The sequence below is a fragment of the Cupressus sempervirens genome, chromosome 9 (assembly GCF_028749045.1).
Source record: "Cupressus sempervirens isolate cs-2001-9-10 chromosome 9, ASM2874904v1, whole genome shotgun sequence".
Classification (NCBI taxonomy): domain Eukaryota; kingdom Viridiplantae; phylum Streptophyta; class Pinopsida; order Cupressales; family Cupressaceae; genus Cupressus; species Cupressus sempervirens.
Genome location: NC_143126.1, coordinates 359667674 through 359684652, shown reverse-complemented (window position 1 = coordinate 359684652; position 16979 = coordinate 359667674). Strand labels below are relative to the sequence as shown.

The window sequence follows — 16979 nt, the reverse complement described above, 5'->3', positions numbered from 1 at the left end:
CATGCCACATCAATAATAAAGGATGTGTAAATATTACTAAATAGATTTGATAGTAAAGTCTAGCATGTGTACTACGAAGGGAACCAAGTGGTAGATAGCCTAGTGGGGTACAAACACAAAGTTATCGATAAATTTTTTTGGAAAAGGGAGTACAATCTATTGGTGATGATTTTATTGCTCATGCAATAGGCTTTTCAAGTAATGATGAATATTTTTAAAACATGAGTTGTGGGAGTCATTCTAATTATGGTGACCTATACAGTAGGGGTTCTTGTGATAATAAATTTTTATTAATGATCATAATTATGACTAGTCACGCTAAGCACATGTCCATAACCCAGGTAAGATTTGGAATGATTTTTTGCAATCCTAAGGGATGGATCTTTCCAAGTATTGATGGACATTTTTAGGGAAAGGTAATGGAAAGGAGATGAAGTGGTATGAGTTAAATGAATTTTATTCTTATTTCACTTATGGGAATACCAAGTGTAATCAATACACCATAACCCTTTTATTAACAAGTTGAGCTATCAGAAAATAAAATGTTTTTCTCTGGTTTCTCTATGCTTATTGCTAGAGCTTGTTGGTAGCATGGTTGTGGAGATGGCATAAGACATGGACAATTTCATGATTGATCTTGGGGATGAAGAACCTATGGAGAGTACCAACACTCAGATTGAGCCACCCAGACTTGAAGATTTTATCAAGGATGATAATGTTGTGTGGACTTGTTTGAAGGAAGAAGGGCTGATTTTGTTTATGGAGTGCATTGAAGGACATGACGAGAAGGTCTCTTGGCAATGTGTTGACTCTTGGAAGAACTGTTGGGTGAATATCAATGGGGTTTCATTTGAGATTACTGTGGAGTTGATAGAAAACACCACTGGTCTTGCTTTAGAAAGGAAAAAATTGGAGAAAGTAGTCGAGGATTGCGAACAAGACAAGCTTGCAATTTTCTTTTGAACCAACAAAGCTCCAATTCATTTTAATGATAGTTTTGCTTGTGTGAAGCTCCCAAATCCTAGAATATGGTTTTCTATGTGATAATGAGACAGATTACTATATCTAAGATAGGTATAAGGTAATTTTAGGAATAGTGAATGTATCTCTTTTCCTTACCTATTATTGCATTCAATTGAAGATTATATTTCAAACCATCGTAAGAAGAGGGAAGAGGGTAAAAGTTTCATTGTTTACCACCAAGCCTTATTATTGTATCTATTTAAATTTTATAAGGGTCTCCACCTTTTGATACCTAGCCCTGACTCTTCCCCTCCCAAAATTACTAAAATTCCCCAGTCTTCGTCCCCTTTTGGTAAAACTAAGACTGATAAGGATACCTTTTCTACTAGTAGGAAGGAAAAAATGGAGAAAATTAATATTTTTGATGTTGAAAGTATTGGGGCTATGAGTATAAAGGGTAGTAGTAGGTCTAGAAAGAGATTGAGGGAGAAAAAGCCCCCGACCTCTCTTGGTAAAGAAAAACCCATTAATTCTTACTCCATGGAAAACTCTAGGAGGAAAGGGGGCCCTAGGCCCAAAATGAAACCCACTAGGAGAAACTATGGGGATTGGGATGAGGAAGAGACTACTAGTGAAGATAAGATTGAAGAGGATCTGGGTGGAGGTCAAGATAGTTCTTTTCCTTCAAGGGTTTTTGATACTTCTAGAACTGAAACTAATACCCCACATTATATGAAAGGTGGTGACATGGGTAAGTAGGGGATAATTACCTCCCCTGTTAGGATCCTTAAACTAGAAGGATAGAAACATGGGGGGGGAGAAGAAAATGGAAGTTCAGGGAGATAAACTAGTAGGGGTGATAATCAAAAGGAGGGGAATATAGCAGGGGGTGATAACCAGAAGGAGGGGAATATTGCAGGGTAGGCTACCACAACCAAACATCCTTTGGTTATTGCCAAATTGGAGAAATCCATCACTAGTCTCATCAAGAAAAATGAGGACCTGGAAGACAAGTTTGATGAGGTGGCTAACTATTATTCTTGCATGATGCATTCAACTACAAGCACCCTTCATTTTTTGTAGGTTGGGAAGGAGGAGAGTAACAATTCCAAGGAGATGGAAACAACCCATTCACTATATGAATTTTTGGTGGACGATTAGCTTTGACTATTGCTGGAGAACCCAAATAACCAAAAGAAGGAGAGTTAGCTCCTGGTCTCTTGCTTTTCCTTTTTGTTTATGTGTATTAGTTGTTGCTTAGCCCACAGAGCTTTCTCTATTATTAAGCATTGAACTTGTTTTATGCCCATAATTGTTAATTGGGATAATTTTTTGTATAATTATTGGAGTACGATAGTTGCTAGATTTTTGTGATACCGTGACAGTATGTTTGTTGCTAGTTGTAGTAATTTTTTTCATAGAAATATGTTTGTTTGGGGGTTTTTGAGATGAAGGAAGGGGGTTGGTTAATTGTATAGGAATGACTTTTGGCTAATCTTCAGGCTTCTTTCTATGTTCTAGGTTAACCCCCATTTTGATTGCTTTTCAATATGAAAAAATATGAATGATCAACACCCAACAAATAGTTATAATTGATAAGAATTCATTTAAACAATTTTTTATAAATAAATATATCATACAATAATAAGAAAACTATAGTTTGAGTAATATATCTTAACTAATTTTAATTTATCATGTAAATTTTCAACTCTATTTGATATCTGTATAATATAAATTATGAATATTTTATTCTAATTATAAATAATATTTCTTTTTTAATGATTTTTTAAATAAAATTGTGTGAATTTCTTTTTCAAGCCTCATTCTTGATAGATAATGAAACATGATTTGCAACGTTATGATAAAAATTATAATATAGTTAAATCTATGTGATTAATCAGTTGTACACTCATCTGTACGACATGTGACTCATGGTGATAAATGCATGAGCAAGATTTTTGGGAGGAGGTACTTGTCTTAATGTAGGGTTTTATACATGAGCAAGTTCAAATGAGGTGCGAGCCATGGGATTGGAACCTAGGTTAGTGGAAGAGTCTTTTCATTGGGTGGAAAGTGTGGTAGCCCATCGACCTCGTCAATATGAATGGTAGGATGCAGTAGCGAAAGCTCTCCTAGAGGCAGGTGTTTCTCCTTACAATGGCTTCACATATGATCATATCCCTAGCACAAAGTTTAGCGGTATACTTTTTAATAGCACTAGACATTGCTCTATAGTTGCTCATATTCTTGTTCAAATCCAAGAAAACTCACAGTTTTTCTCTATGCAACTATTCAACATCTTCTTTTCACTACAAACGATAAAACAAGGCCAAAAGTGAGAGGAGTAGTTTTTAGAGATGCAGATGGAGCAAAGCACCAAGTATTTTTGAAGGGAGATAAAAGTGAGATTATCCTATTAGCTGGTGCCTTGGGAAGCCCACAACTACTTATGCTTAATGGGATTGGTCTTCAAAAGAATTGAATGTTGGCAGATATTAATTTCTCCACCAACCTGTTGTTCCTCCACTGCCCACAACCCACACTTTATTGTCAATAGCATGCAACAAAGAGTCATCAAGCCATCAAAATCTACTAGCAACTTATGTGAGGAATGTATCTAGCACAATATAATATTCATTATATTGATATGCAATACTCTATAAAATACATTTATTGGGAATAGAATGGTAGAGCCCATTTTGGGTTTCTCATATCTCTTATTATGGTTTCTCCCTTGGTTTCTCTTTCCACTGCTTGTTCAGTGTTGTGTTATATTTTTCATCTTGGTACCAAAGCTAATGAGAGATGATCTTAAAGATCATGGAGAGATCGATGATTTTGAAGTTCTTTTTGGAAAATGAAAAGTTTCAACCATTGGGTATTTTGTCATTAAGGTTATGGCATCGTAGCCCAACAAGTAATGGCATTTGAAGTTATATTCTACAAGAATAAAGAGAAGAACTTAGATCCAATGGTAAAGACCTAAAGATCTAATAGAAGATGTGGAAAGAAGGAATTTAAGGTGGTAGATGGAAGTTTATTTTGTTGCTATTAAAAGGGTATTATTATGTGTTTGTGTTTGAAGTATTTTTATGAAGTTTGGCATTTTTATTTTGTGTGGTAATGAAATATGTGAGAGTTAGCATTGTTTGTCATGGATTTTTTCATAGGAGTACAATTATGTGAGAAGATGTTCTCGAGGAAGATCACAATGTAAGCTATAGATTGAAATTGTGAAAGTTTTCTATGTATTTTGGCACATGTGTTGAGTGTGAGTCACCTTTGATAAAGCCAAATTTAGTGATTGCATTATACCTACTTTGTTGTAGGGGGTGCATTATTTGGTTTAACATATTGATGAATCATGTATTTGAAAAGAATTCCTATAGAATTGGCAAGTACAATGGTTAGGTGCCCATGTATCTCAGTAGATGGATTTCTTTTTATATGGACTCAATAATTAGTTTGATGGAGGTAAAGAAGGAGAAAAGCCAAAGTGATGATAATTTTCCTATCATGTGAGTTTTTGGTAATCTAAAACCATTTATGATGTTTCCACATCATGTGAGTTAGTGGTGATCTAAAACCATTTTGTGTTGTTTGGTGGTTTGTAGTCGCCAGTCTTATGCGAGGTCATGGTTCATTGAAACCATTCAAATGAAAAGTTTTTGTTTAGCTAGAAGCCATTTATATTACATGTGTTAGGGGTAATCCATAAAACCCAAAGTAATTATGACCAGGGAAAACAATATAAATGCAGTAGCATTAGTGGAAGAAATTAAGGGGGAGTTTTGGTGGATATTAATTTCTCTACTAACCCGTCGTTCCTCCACCATCCACAACCCACACTTTGTCGTCAATAGCAAACAACAAAGAGTCCTCAAGCCGTCAAACTCTACTAGGAGCCCATGTGAGGAATGCATCTAGCACAATATAATGTTCATTATATTGATATGCAATACTCTATAAATTACATGTATTGGGAATAGAATGGTAGAGCCCATTTTGGGTTTCTCATATCTCTTATTATGGTTTCTTCCATGGTTTCTCTTTCCACTACTTGTTCAGTGTTGTGTTATATTTTTCATCATTGAAGTCCATGGTAATAAAAGTGATAAAAAGACATGGCTAACAATCCCATGAATTCCATTTTTGTACCCTTCATAACTGATGTCCCAGTCTCTCATACAAGTTGTTGGTATCACCAAATTTGGAAGCTACATAGAGACATGCAATGGATTCAAATTATTTGAAATGGGTACAACAAAGAAGAACGAAATTACTCTTCAAAAGACCAAAGGTCTCTTTCCAAAGGTTATCTGAGGTTGGATAATAGCAGAGATGCTAAAGACAATCCAATTGTGAAATTCAATTGCTATGAGAACCCAATGGATCTACATAGTTGTGTGAAAGGATTAAGGACCATCCAAAAGATCCTTGATTCCCCTTGAGTGAAGAAATTCATTCCCCATGGCATGAGTCTGACCAAGATCATGAATTCAAGCTTTTATGCTCCTATAAATTTAACTCCCAAGAGCTCAAAGGGATGTGGATCATTAGAGCACTTCTATAAGGATATTGTGACTACAATTTGGCATTATCATGGAGGATGCAAGATGGGTAGTGTTGTTGATAGAGATTATAGACTCATTACAGCAGATGGTGTTAGAGTCATTGACGGATCCACTTTTCTTTTCTCTTTAGGAACTAATCCTCAGGTCACTGTTATGATGCTTGGAAGATACACGGGAGTGAGAATTCTAAGAAAACAATGGGCCAATATGCATGAGTATAGTTTGTAGTTTTTAGGGGCCAGGGTTTGATTTGGATTTTTTTTGTGATAGATACGAGGTAAAGTAGGTGAGGCTTATATCTAGTAAAACCCAGTCAATATGATATAGAACGTGTTCTATCAACATCATCCGTAAAAAAAAAAAGTAATTTTTAATAGAAAAATAGTAAAAAATCTATTCAGTTTGCTTGTCTATTAACATAGACAATCAAACTCTTCTCTTCCTATTCATCAATGAAATTCTCTCTAATTTATGAATTTTTAAGGATACTTGATTCATGAAATTTGATAAAATAAAAATAAAATATATAGTTAGATCTAGAAGCTATCAAGATATATCATCATAGAACTTGACCCAAATATTAATATTAATAATAAAAATGAAAAAGGTTTGTAAGAGTGAAAAGATTCGTAACGTACCTTCGCTTCCCGATCGGTGATGGCCTTTTCAGGCATTGAATCAGAGTGCTTTTCGTACTTTTCCAAAGTCTTCATTATGCTGTTGGCCATTCAAACAGTATAAACATCAATTTCCCGTCTCTGTACTCGTATATTCTTTTCAAAATAAACAGAAATAAAACTACTTTTTCTGTCAATAAAAGGCATTCATTAAATTCGGTGAACTCTTGGGACAGCTACATCGCAGATGGATCTTTGTTTGGACCAGCGATCTCAAACAAGTTTAAAACTAATCTATGCAAATTGATCCAAGAAAAGCTGAAATGACAAACGTAAGAAAAATAATTGACACGGCCACAAATTTAGGGGAAAATATCCGGAATATCTAGAAATTTTCTAGATAGACGACACTAGTTTTACAAGTTTCTTCGTCTATTTCGTTATTTTTGTTTATTTGTTTATTGAATTAAACTCATAATCTTTTCTTAGCAAAAATGAATATCCGTATTCAAAGTGGAAGAATTACTGTACAGAGCCATCTTAAGTTGCAGCATTGTATAAGATGTTGCAGTCGGAGAAGCCATTCGGAACACCGTTTACATGACTGGGATTAAGGGTGTCATTCAGAACTAGAAGCATGTCTGGACCACTAATTTGTATTATAATATTACCACTCTTCTTTGTAACTGGTCTCCTTCCTTCATTTTTCAGCATCCTGTACATGTTTACACTTCTTAATCCACTTGAGAGTCCAAATGGTGGTTGGATTTTTGAGAGTAGTACATTTTCAGTCCAGACTCCAAATACGACTCATTTCCCTATAAAATGAATAAATCAACTATTCTTACATTTATCCTGTATGCCAAAAATGTCTGAAATCGATTTACATGGCCATTGGTGTATATATTGTATAATCACCCTTATAGGAGGAGAGCTCTAAATAACAGAAACTGCATGCTACTGTCCACAAGGCAGTATATACAGCATCTTCAAGATATCCAGTTGCTAATAAAACAGAGTATTTCAACTTAATTTCTTACAGCAGCATCATGCATCATATTGAAAATGACATAGAGCAGCCCTTTGTTTTACTTGTGCATATTGAGATCTGAGATTTTTTATATCTAGAATTCAAGAAATGTTAGACGGTCACAAAGAGGATGCTACGCACGTGATTAAAATAGAATTGTGAAGCTTCATTCTCAGGTTAGCAGTAAATGTGCGGAAAAGAGGAATGAATGTCTATAAATTATTAAATCCGACAGTGAAAGGAAACATAAAGGGGGAGTTAAAGGGAAACAATGAAAAGATATATAAAATGTTGGGATATGAAGTCTAAAGGTCATATGACTGTTTGTTCTCCTCCTTGACTCTTTGTATTCAAGAGCTCTATGTAATGGCTGTGTGCAACTCATGTAATTTATTGTTTATTCATTAATAATAATTCTCTCTAGAGTGTGGATGTAGGCAAGTTTTGCCACGATAAATCTTGTGTTCGTGTATTCATCTTCTTTGTTATATTTCTTTGTTCAATTTAATATTTACAATTGGTATAAAAGCTAAGGTGAGGCTAGAGTAGAGATGGAAGACGGTGAAGTTGATTGTATCATCAACAAATTTGGAAATCTAGCCTCAGTAGAAAATGAGGTTGTGCCTACTAAGAACAGAAGAATCTGCCATGTGCACTGGTGGGATGGCTGGAAAAATAAGCTTGAAAATGAACCAAAAGATTTCAAGGCTCTTAAATGTGAGCTACACTCAATCCTTGAGCGCATGGGTAATGGTGATGCGCAAAATAAGAAAATTGTCATGGAAGAATTGCAGAAACGGACAAGAGAAGATAAGACCGACGAGTCTGTAAAATGCATGGTGTTGGCATGTTATAAAATGGCTTCTCTTATCTCTGGTTCAGACTTCAAAGACACAAATAATTTTTCATCCAAAGTTTATAGGATGCTGCAACTAGAATACTTTGAAGAGCATGGGAAGTTTCCAGTAAAAGAAGATGAAAGGGCAAATAAAAAGTCTGTTGGAAAAGAAGGTGGTGAACGGACAGGTGAAGTTTTAGAAGACGTGTCTCACATGATAGAAGACACAGTTGAAAGAAAAGGCCTGTGTGTCGACCAAAAAGATGGTTAGGATGTCAAAGTTGTTACTCAACTTGGAGTTGAAGAGAATTGGAAAGACCAAGGGCTAGATCAAGAATTTCTGGAGGGCAGGTCCAAGGAAAAGTCCTTGGTGGGAAGTCTCACTAAGATAGCCGATAGGGAAAATATGGTGGCATATACATTGCCTGAGAGGATTTGTGAAGAAAACAACTATAAGGCTGATGAAATTGATAATAGAAGATGAGGTCAAGAGTCCAAAGAACCAAAACTTTAAGCTTCAAAAAACAAACTTGTCAAATGCAACATTTAAGGGAAAAGTAATGGATTTAAGTATGCCTGCTTGCTTTACTATTCAACTTGATTAAATTATTACAAAATCTGGGAGCATTCGGCTTCAACCAGAAAAACTCTAAAATAACTCTAAACTGATAATACTTCAAACATCAATAAACTTTAAACTTGTAGCTCTAATGGCTGCATACAATGGTGCTTGGAGCAATCACTGTTTCAACAGGACAAAACAAAACAACAACCAACTCACAGAATCAACAAAGGAGTCACGTGCAACTAGAGACACTGAACATACTTCCTTCTATCTTTGCAACAAGTGGATCTGCTGACCACTTTCTTCTTCTTCCTTTTTTTTTTTTGCTTTGCTAAACTGAATCTTTGAATAATCTGGCTGAATTAAAATGAATGTAGAAACATTTCCTTTTTTGTCACATTCCATTTTCCCCTCATTTCTGATTTCAAAATCTACCTACTGCATTCATGTTTTCTGTTGATTCTGCTGGTCGTCAGGGGGTAAGTAGGCGTTTGGCTCCAGCGGCAAACGTCAACTGTCACGTTAAATATTCCAACAGACCTATCATTTGTCATTCTAGAAGAATGGGTCTGGGATGTGAATTCCCCCGACTCCCCAAATCCTTCCATTCCCATTGTTTCAGCTATGAGGAATCATCCAAGTCTTGTTCATAACACAAGCCATAAGGTTGGTATTCCCACCAGGATTGAAGAATTTGATTGGGGAAATTCAAAATATGGTTATACACTAAGCATTCATGCTCGCGATTTGTTTAGGCATCAGGACCACGATGGAGATTATTGGGATATGAGATTATTTAAATCTAGCGCTCAAAATTGGCATCAGGCATTATAAGTGTCTGCAGGACATGACAAGAGCCGAGCTTTGAGAGAGGGAATCTATGCAAACTGTAGGAATCAATTCGTAAAGAACACCAATAGATTCTTCACAAAATGTAGGAAATACATCCCTTACAAAATAGAGGCACTGTACGGTTCATAATTCTCCATTTCTGTGTAAGGCTCAGATACAGCATGCCATAGAACATTGCAATATTCCAGAACGAATGCCTTCTTCAATAATCAATGATGAAATGGACAATTTTGTCAAATCAATGGTGTTTGTGATCACATTGTGTTGGGCTTTGATCTTTGCCAAACTGCTTATTATTCTGAAAATGAAAGGTGATGTCATTTTATTCATGGAGTATGTCATTGATAAGGAAACTTGGAATTTTTCTATGCCTTTTGATAGGCAATGGGGAAGCTATAAGCTAATTATGCCAAAGACTGTTATTGATCAGCATTCTCAAGCATCAACATCTTTGATGTACTGGAAATACCACCTAGCAAAAGAAAATGCTCAAAGATATGAGCAGTGCAAGGGTTATGACCACAATCTGAATGAGGGAATAACTCAAACATATATGCGGGTGTTTGTGTGCCTTGCAGAGAACGTAGGATCCAATTAGTTGTGTTTTAAAAGGTTTCAAAAATTGAAGGAATTTAAGGTTGCGTTGAGTTACTCTTTGGAGCAGTCTCTCACACGAGTGGAATTGGCTAAGGAGCAGATCAAGAAAAAGAAGATAAATGGTCCAAGTAGACTAGAGGAACCTTCTCTTTCATGTAATTTGTGGTGTCAACAATAGTCGAATTAGATGAGATTCGAGAAATCAAATATCTCACTCAAGAAGATGAGAATATGTAGAGGAGATGTTTATGATTTTGATTTAAATTGGAGAAGATTAATTCAGAGTGTGTTAGAGCAAAGCCTAGCTCTAGCGGTCTTGAGATTGTCTCAAGGCTTCATTTTTTTCTGAAATTTGAGTTGAGAAGTAGGGATGCATGCTAATGCACATGGGTGTATCGGTTGGACTTCACGGGGGAGTTTGTTGGGATATGAAGCCCAGTAGTCATATGATTGTTTGTTCTCCCCATTAACTCTTTGTATGCAAGAGCTCTATATAATGGTTATGTGCAGTTCATGTAATGTATCGTTTATTCATTATTAATAATTCCCTGCTAGAGAGTGGATGTAAGTAAGTTTTGTCGAACCATAATAAATCTTGTGTTCATGTATTCATCTTTTTCCTAATATTTACATAGAACACTATCTGCTTTCAATTTGGTCAAACACTTAAAATTGTCCAGTTAGAAGACAACATTCAGAGTCTCCATACTTGAAAACATTCCAATCATATCGTTCTTTGTAGTAGTTGTTTTATGGATGTGTTCTACTAATTTTGTGCCCCATTTCCTATTGTAATTGTGTCTACCCCACTATACCAATAATCGGACAATGTGAGGTGAAGATTCATTCCGCAACATGTGGAGTGCACATGCATACCATAGCTAGCTGTCATTTCAGCCGATTTGGTTAAATTTGTGTTCTAACATGGAAGGCATTGTGTGGACAGGTGACCTTGTCCAATGTACATCACCAAACTCTATATTGATGAATGTGAATGGAAAACGCTTGCTTGAATTCACAGACCTAATCATGTAGGGATGCTCATGTATCTTAGAAAGAATTTTGAATAGAAAATTAATATTAATTTTTTGTTTTGTTTTGTTATATATATATAGTGTATTGATGGTAGACAATATAATGATATATGAGCTAGCTTTCCTATTGAATGTGTTTCAATGAATTGCATAAATTTGATTCTCGTAAATGAGTAAGAGGGATATAAAATATTACATTAGAAAAAAAAAATTCTAAAATTCAAATAACACAAGCAATAGATTTACTTGTAGTTTTTTTATTATGGGTAAAACACATTTTGAATGGATCTAAAACTTTGTACAAAAAGATTTTAGCAAGATCTAAAACCCACTTACAAAAAGCTATAGGAGATCAAACATATATAATCAACAGCCCAAAAAATATCTAATAGCAACAGTCTAAAAATAATAATCATTCAAAGCTCACAATATGGCAACACAAGGCCAAAGCCTTACCCAAATAACTTAGAACAATGTGCTTTGATAGACTCCCATAATCATCACTATGGGTTTTACAAAGGCTTCCTTAACCTTCCAAATGTACAACCCAAGGCTCAAAGAAACTTCCAAAGTCTCACCCTCAATAGGAGGGTGAAGAAACAACACATGAGCTAGACCAATATTAGCCACTTCATAGCCAATAGCCAAACAAAGGGTAACCAAAGCCCCCTTACAAAAATATACCATCTATCTTGCATCAACATTCCCCATCTCTTCAAGAGAAGCAACCACCTTCATAGGACCAATAGAAGAGAAAGCCAACTGAGAAAAAAAAGTATCCCAATCCTTCTCAAGTTGAAGGTCCCCACCTCCATCTAATAGATCTCTACCTTAAAAGTAGAGTTATGGAAATAGATCAAATTATAAGAAAAGTAGGCTGTCTGTAGAAAAACATCAAGAACATAACATAGAGCCACCAAAATGAACCTCTTTTCTTAAACACCAAAAGATTCCCTTAAACAAAAACAAAAAAACTATGAAAATTTTCCTAGATGGAGATCGATTTGTATTTGAACAACCATCCAAGAATGTTTGGCTAAGTTGTGAAAGTAAAATATGGTCTTATCATCATAACCCACGTAGAGACATTGAAATAGAAACAAGATGAGGGATATTTTAGTTAGTCTTAACACCATTGAAAGAAATTTTAAATGAAGTTTTAGATGGCTTAAATCCTTTCTGAGTTCACCCAACACATACAATGCATAGGGAAACTCTAGACCCATACTAGAAAGAGTAGCTATGAGCATAATAATAGATGCATACTTGTAATAGTATCAAGATCTATTCCTATATTCCTTCAATCTTCTTTCACATAGTAAGAGGGGGTACAAATGATTTATGAGGTTCAAATCGCTTTGATTGATGAGGTGAGACACATGTTCATACAAAGTAATTTACTCGTGCTTTGGGAATTTAAATAACTTCTCTATTAATGATTATTTGATAATAAGAAGAAAATGATACATTTGGAGTAAAGAAAAGATGGCCAACAATGCAAGGTGACTTTCAAACTTAAGATTACATTATCTCACTTTGAGAAAAGTAACAAGTTCACAAGTAGTGTATGAGTTCAAAGGGTAGATAACTAAATGGATCTTAAGCCTAGTTACCAAGGTCATGCGATCTAATCACCATGTACAATGAGATCACCAACAACCTCCTTGAGAGGTTTAATAAAAACATCCCAAACTATATTTTAAAGAGTTGGTACAACACAAGAAATATAGTTCTTTGGACAACTACACATCATAATCTCAAAGATTCTCAGAAATGGTTCTTGGCAAAGGACTCATGGAGCCCATGTGAGCATAGGTTAAGGATTTCAATACTCTATCATATAGGAAGCCATAAGAAAGTAGGAAGACTACTATCCCTAATTGTGAAATTCAATCAAATTCCATTTTTTTTTCAATCAAATTCCTTTTAATGAAAGAAGGTTACAAAATATTTGCGTAAGGACACAAATCATAATAAGATGACATATTCTAGATTGGATTATGATACTTTGAAGAAGTTGAGGAGGAATAAATTGTGCTTAGAAGAAAAAGTATTGCTAATGGGAGAGCACAATAAATTGAGCACTATTTAGGTAGTGAATCAACCATACAAAATTTAGATCAGCATGTTGACTAAGAGGAAAAAGAGGAAGAAAACTCTTTATAAATGTTAGAAAATGAGGAGAGTCAGAGAATTCTTTCCTAGTTCTCTATATTTTCAAGAAGAATGAGTTATTCAAAGTTCAAGGAATTCTTTGAGCGCTTCATGTAGTGGCTTTCATTGACATAGGTTCTACTCATAACTTCATTGATGAAAGAAATAGAACATGTATGTGTCCTAAACCAAAGGATGTAGATGGTTTCAAGGTGGTGGATGTGCATCACTATGGCATGTTATTGATATCATATATGAACCTATACTTAGGTAATTACTTGTTCTTGCTCTCAAGTGCACCAAGATGGTGTGCAAAAAGGGGGTATACATGACTTCTTCTTTTTTCCCTCAAATCGGGTAAGCCTAAACTTCAAAGAGAAATTTGAGGGTCTTACACTCAAAATTAGAACATGAGTAAATAATAAGAGTTGTAGTAATATAAATTTGGTTCCTAAACTAATAATTTTTGCTAAAAAATGGATAAGATTGAAAAGGTCAAACTCTCTATGCTCAAAAAATGATTTTTGATTTTTGTAGAAAAATATAACATAACCATTTTTATGTGCACTCAGCAAAAGATATAGTTAGATTTAGTATTTTGAAAAATGATTTGGTAGGATGCTAGGCAAGACTAAGATCTAGAAGTTGTGTATTTTTTTTGTAATTTTCTATTGAGTACTTTTAAAATGATTTTTTGAAGTCACAACATCCTAAAAATCTAGTACATGTTTGTGTGCTAGGCATAACTTGCATCAAAATAATAATAAATACAATCTTTTTCTTTAGTCTATAGATTCAACTGTTGAACAATAATATGTAATATTTTTTGTAATTGGTCAAGTAGATCAAAAGTTACTAAAAAAAAATGGTAGACATATATGTCTACAAAGCTTGTCAAGACATTCGTGAAGAAAATTAAATTTCAATATGTTAATGTTGTCCAAAAATTGAAAAACTTATATGGTTACAAAGATTAGAAGACATGTGAAACTATGGTGGTTATTTTAGAGATGCCCACTTGGTCATTTGTAAACTTGATGAGAAAGAATTGGACAAATCTATTTTGAAGAGAAAAAATGTGAAAAAGGAGAGAAAATGAGGCAAATGAAGCTCCCAAGCCTCAACCTTGTTATTCAATCCTATTAACTATTAGTGTACTTGGTTTATTAATTTACCAATCCTAATCCTAATTGGAGGTTGATGTGTCTAAATCTCTCAAAGAGATTGCTTAGTTTTTTTGTTTCTTTCCTTTTTTTTCTTTGTTTTTTTTTGTAGCTATCTTTTTGTTGGTTGTTGGCTTCCTTTTTCATTATTCATCTTCTGGGTAGCTTTTTATTTTGGGCGTTTTAGGCATGCTAGGGGTGTTTTGCTATTTTTTTGCACATATGGCAACTTTTTTGCACATCATCTTGATTTACTTACATTCAATGATAACTTCTACATGATTATTATCAATCCTTCAATGAAATCACACTTTAGACTTTGGCCTTGAAATTTAAATTAAAAGGGAAGAATGTGGTCTTAAGGGGAATTAAATTCAAAGTAGAATAAGATTCCTCTTTCAAATGTATAAAGAGATTTTTGGGCATGATCAAGTTGAGTAGGGATTTGAGTGTGATTATCTCTATGGTTGTAGAGAATGAGTGTTCTTAGTGTCCCTACATGATTAATACCTTAGTTTTTTTTTTTTGAAACTATTTTCAATCAGTTTTTTAGTCATTGGAGTAGGACTATCTTGCTAGAAGTGGTTAGTTTGATGGCCTAGGTATACTAGGAGTGATTTTTTAATCATGCTAGAAGCATGTTTTAAAGGAACCTAATACCCTTTAACAACTTAATAGTAAAAATTTAAAACAAAACACACAAACCAAAGAGAAGATGCCTAAAATGCCCAAAATAAAAAGCTACCTAGAAGATGAATAATGAAAAAGGAAGCCAACGACCAAAAAAAAGATAGCTACAAAAAAAACATAGAAAAAAAAGGAAAGAAACCAAAAACTAAGCAATCTCTTTGAGAGATTTAGACACATCAACCTCCAATTGGTTCATTTCCATCACCACTTTTTTCAAGTCAGCATAATCAACAAGCACAATCTCAACTTCCCTCTTTAGGTTGCCCATGTGCTTTTGCTAGATCCTAAGATTTACAAGTTCTTATCTAACTCTAGCATGAAAACTTATTTCTCTTGACACGTCCTTTTAATAATCCAATAATCATTTGATTGCTTTTGTGACTTTGAGATAGCACGTTGTGAAGAAATTATTTTCCACTTTTCATCATTCCTTTATTCTAATTGAGTTTGTTTTCATTTTCCTTCCTTAGTTTCTCCAAGTCCCCAATAATCTTCTTTAGACCTCAATAGTGAGATACTTCTCCACAAATTCCACAAATTCTAGCTAAGATCCCCCCAATGTCCTTAGTAGCCTAGGTAGTTCCATGCAAGGTGCTCCCATTGGTCACCCTCTCTATATAAATTTCAATTTCACTTAGCAATTTCACTAGAAGAGCGAAAAAGATTCAATTGCATTTTCCCTAGCCATGTCAAGAATATCCACACAATCTTTATATTCAAACTTAAATATTTTTGGAGTTGGGTCTTAATTCTAGTGGGTAGTCATGTCTTTTTCTTCTCTAGCTATGTTAGGATTAAGAGACTAGGATTTTTGAGTTCCAAGAGAGAGAACATAAGGAATTTCAGCTTGTAGGTCCTTACTATACTTTTCCTCAACCTCAATACCCTTTTCTTTTTTCTTTGTACTCTTATCCACCAAGACCAACACAGTAGGAGAAATAGGGTCATTATTGATATGAGATTTGGAAGCCTTGTGCTTCCCCTTCTCCTTAAAAGTAGTTCCCACCTTAGAGATATGTACTTAGGGTTTTTTAAAATCTTCATGGAGGGAACATAGTCAAGTCATCCTAAAAATTTGGGTCCCTTCCTATCCTCTTCTTCCCATTTTCCCTTTGCTTTATGGGGTCATTTTGATTTATAACAGATTCTCTTCTAGATCCTCCTCATACTTTGTTTCCCTAACCTCTTTAGACTTTGAATATGTATCCCCCACCATAGTCACATTATCCTTAGAAGGCATCATAGGGGTTTAAGGGCCAAAAAAGTTTTGTAACGATAAGAAATAAGGACCAACAAACCCTCATGCAAGACAGGGTTTTTTATAGAATTCCTTCTATGAATTTTGAATATAGCCTTAAGAGAAGACAAAAGACAAAAAGGAAATTACTTAAAAGATAAACCAATTTATATAAGTTATAGTAAAATGACCATTAAGATTTACATGTATGCCATGACAACTTTCAACTCTTAGCTCCATATGGGTTTAATCTTTAACAGGTCATAGTAGTTGGTGTTCTCCTTATTTTGCAAAATCTCCCTTCCTCTATTTTGGGGATCCGCTAGATAGTCAAATTGGTGAACTTCTATTTATGATAGAACTTCATACCATCTATCTTAAGGCCAGTAACTTTAGCAATGAGGTTCTTGTCAATTGGTACCTTTCTCCCAAATAGAATGATGTTTTCATTTTATTAACCCCTTTCAAAGAATTTAATAATTTTGGGGTTAATTTCATGAAGGAATTACAAGTAAGGATTTAATCCCCCATCCTTCAAAATATTCCAAAAATTATGCTTAGACTTGAGATTACTACTTTGAATTAGCTTAGCATGCTTACGATCCTCATTCATGTTTGACTCAAATTTGTGAACCATAAGAAAAATATAATAATATTTGAAAGTC

The 16979-nt window shown here is 34.5% G+C and overlaps 1 protein-coding gene and 1 pseudogene across 1 annotated transcript in view; one reads left to right on the top strand and one right to left on the bottom strand.

Annotated features, from left to right (window-relative positions):
* Positions 1–16979, bottom strand: part of LOC149538782 (MADS-box transcription factor 6-like) — a 265623-nt gene that overhangs the window by 212861 nt on the left and 35783 nt on the right. Inside the window, exon 2 of the mRNA XM_089798932.1 lies at positions 6176–6254. Within this exon, the coding sequence (XP_089655058.1) occupies positions 6176–6254 (79 nt within the window). The remainder of the gene's footprint in view (positions 1–6175; positions 6255–16979) is intronic.
* On the top strand, positions 1366–5765 carry LOC149538783 (protein HOTHEAD-like; annotated as a pseudogene).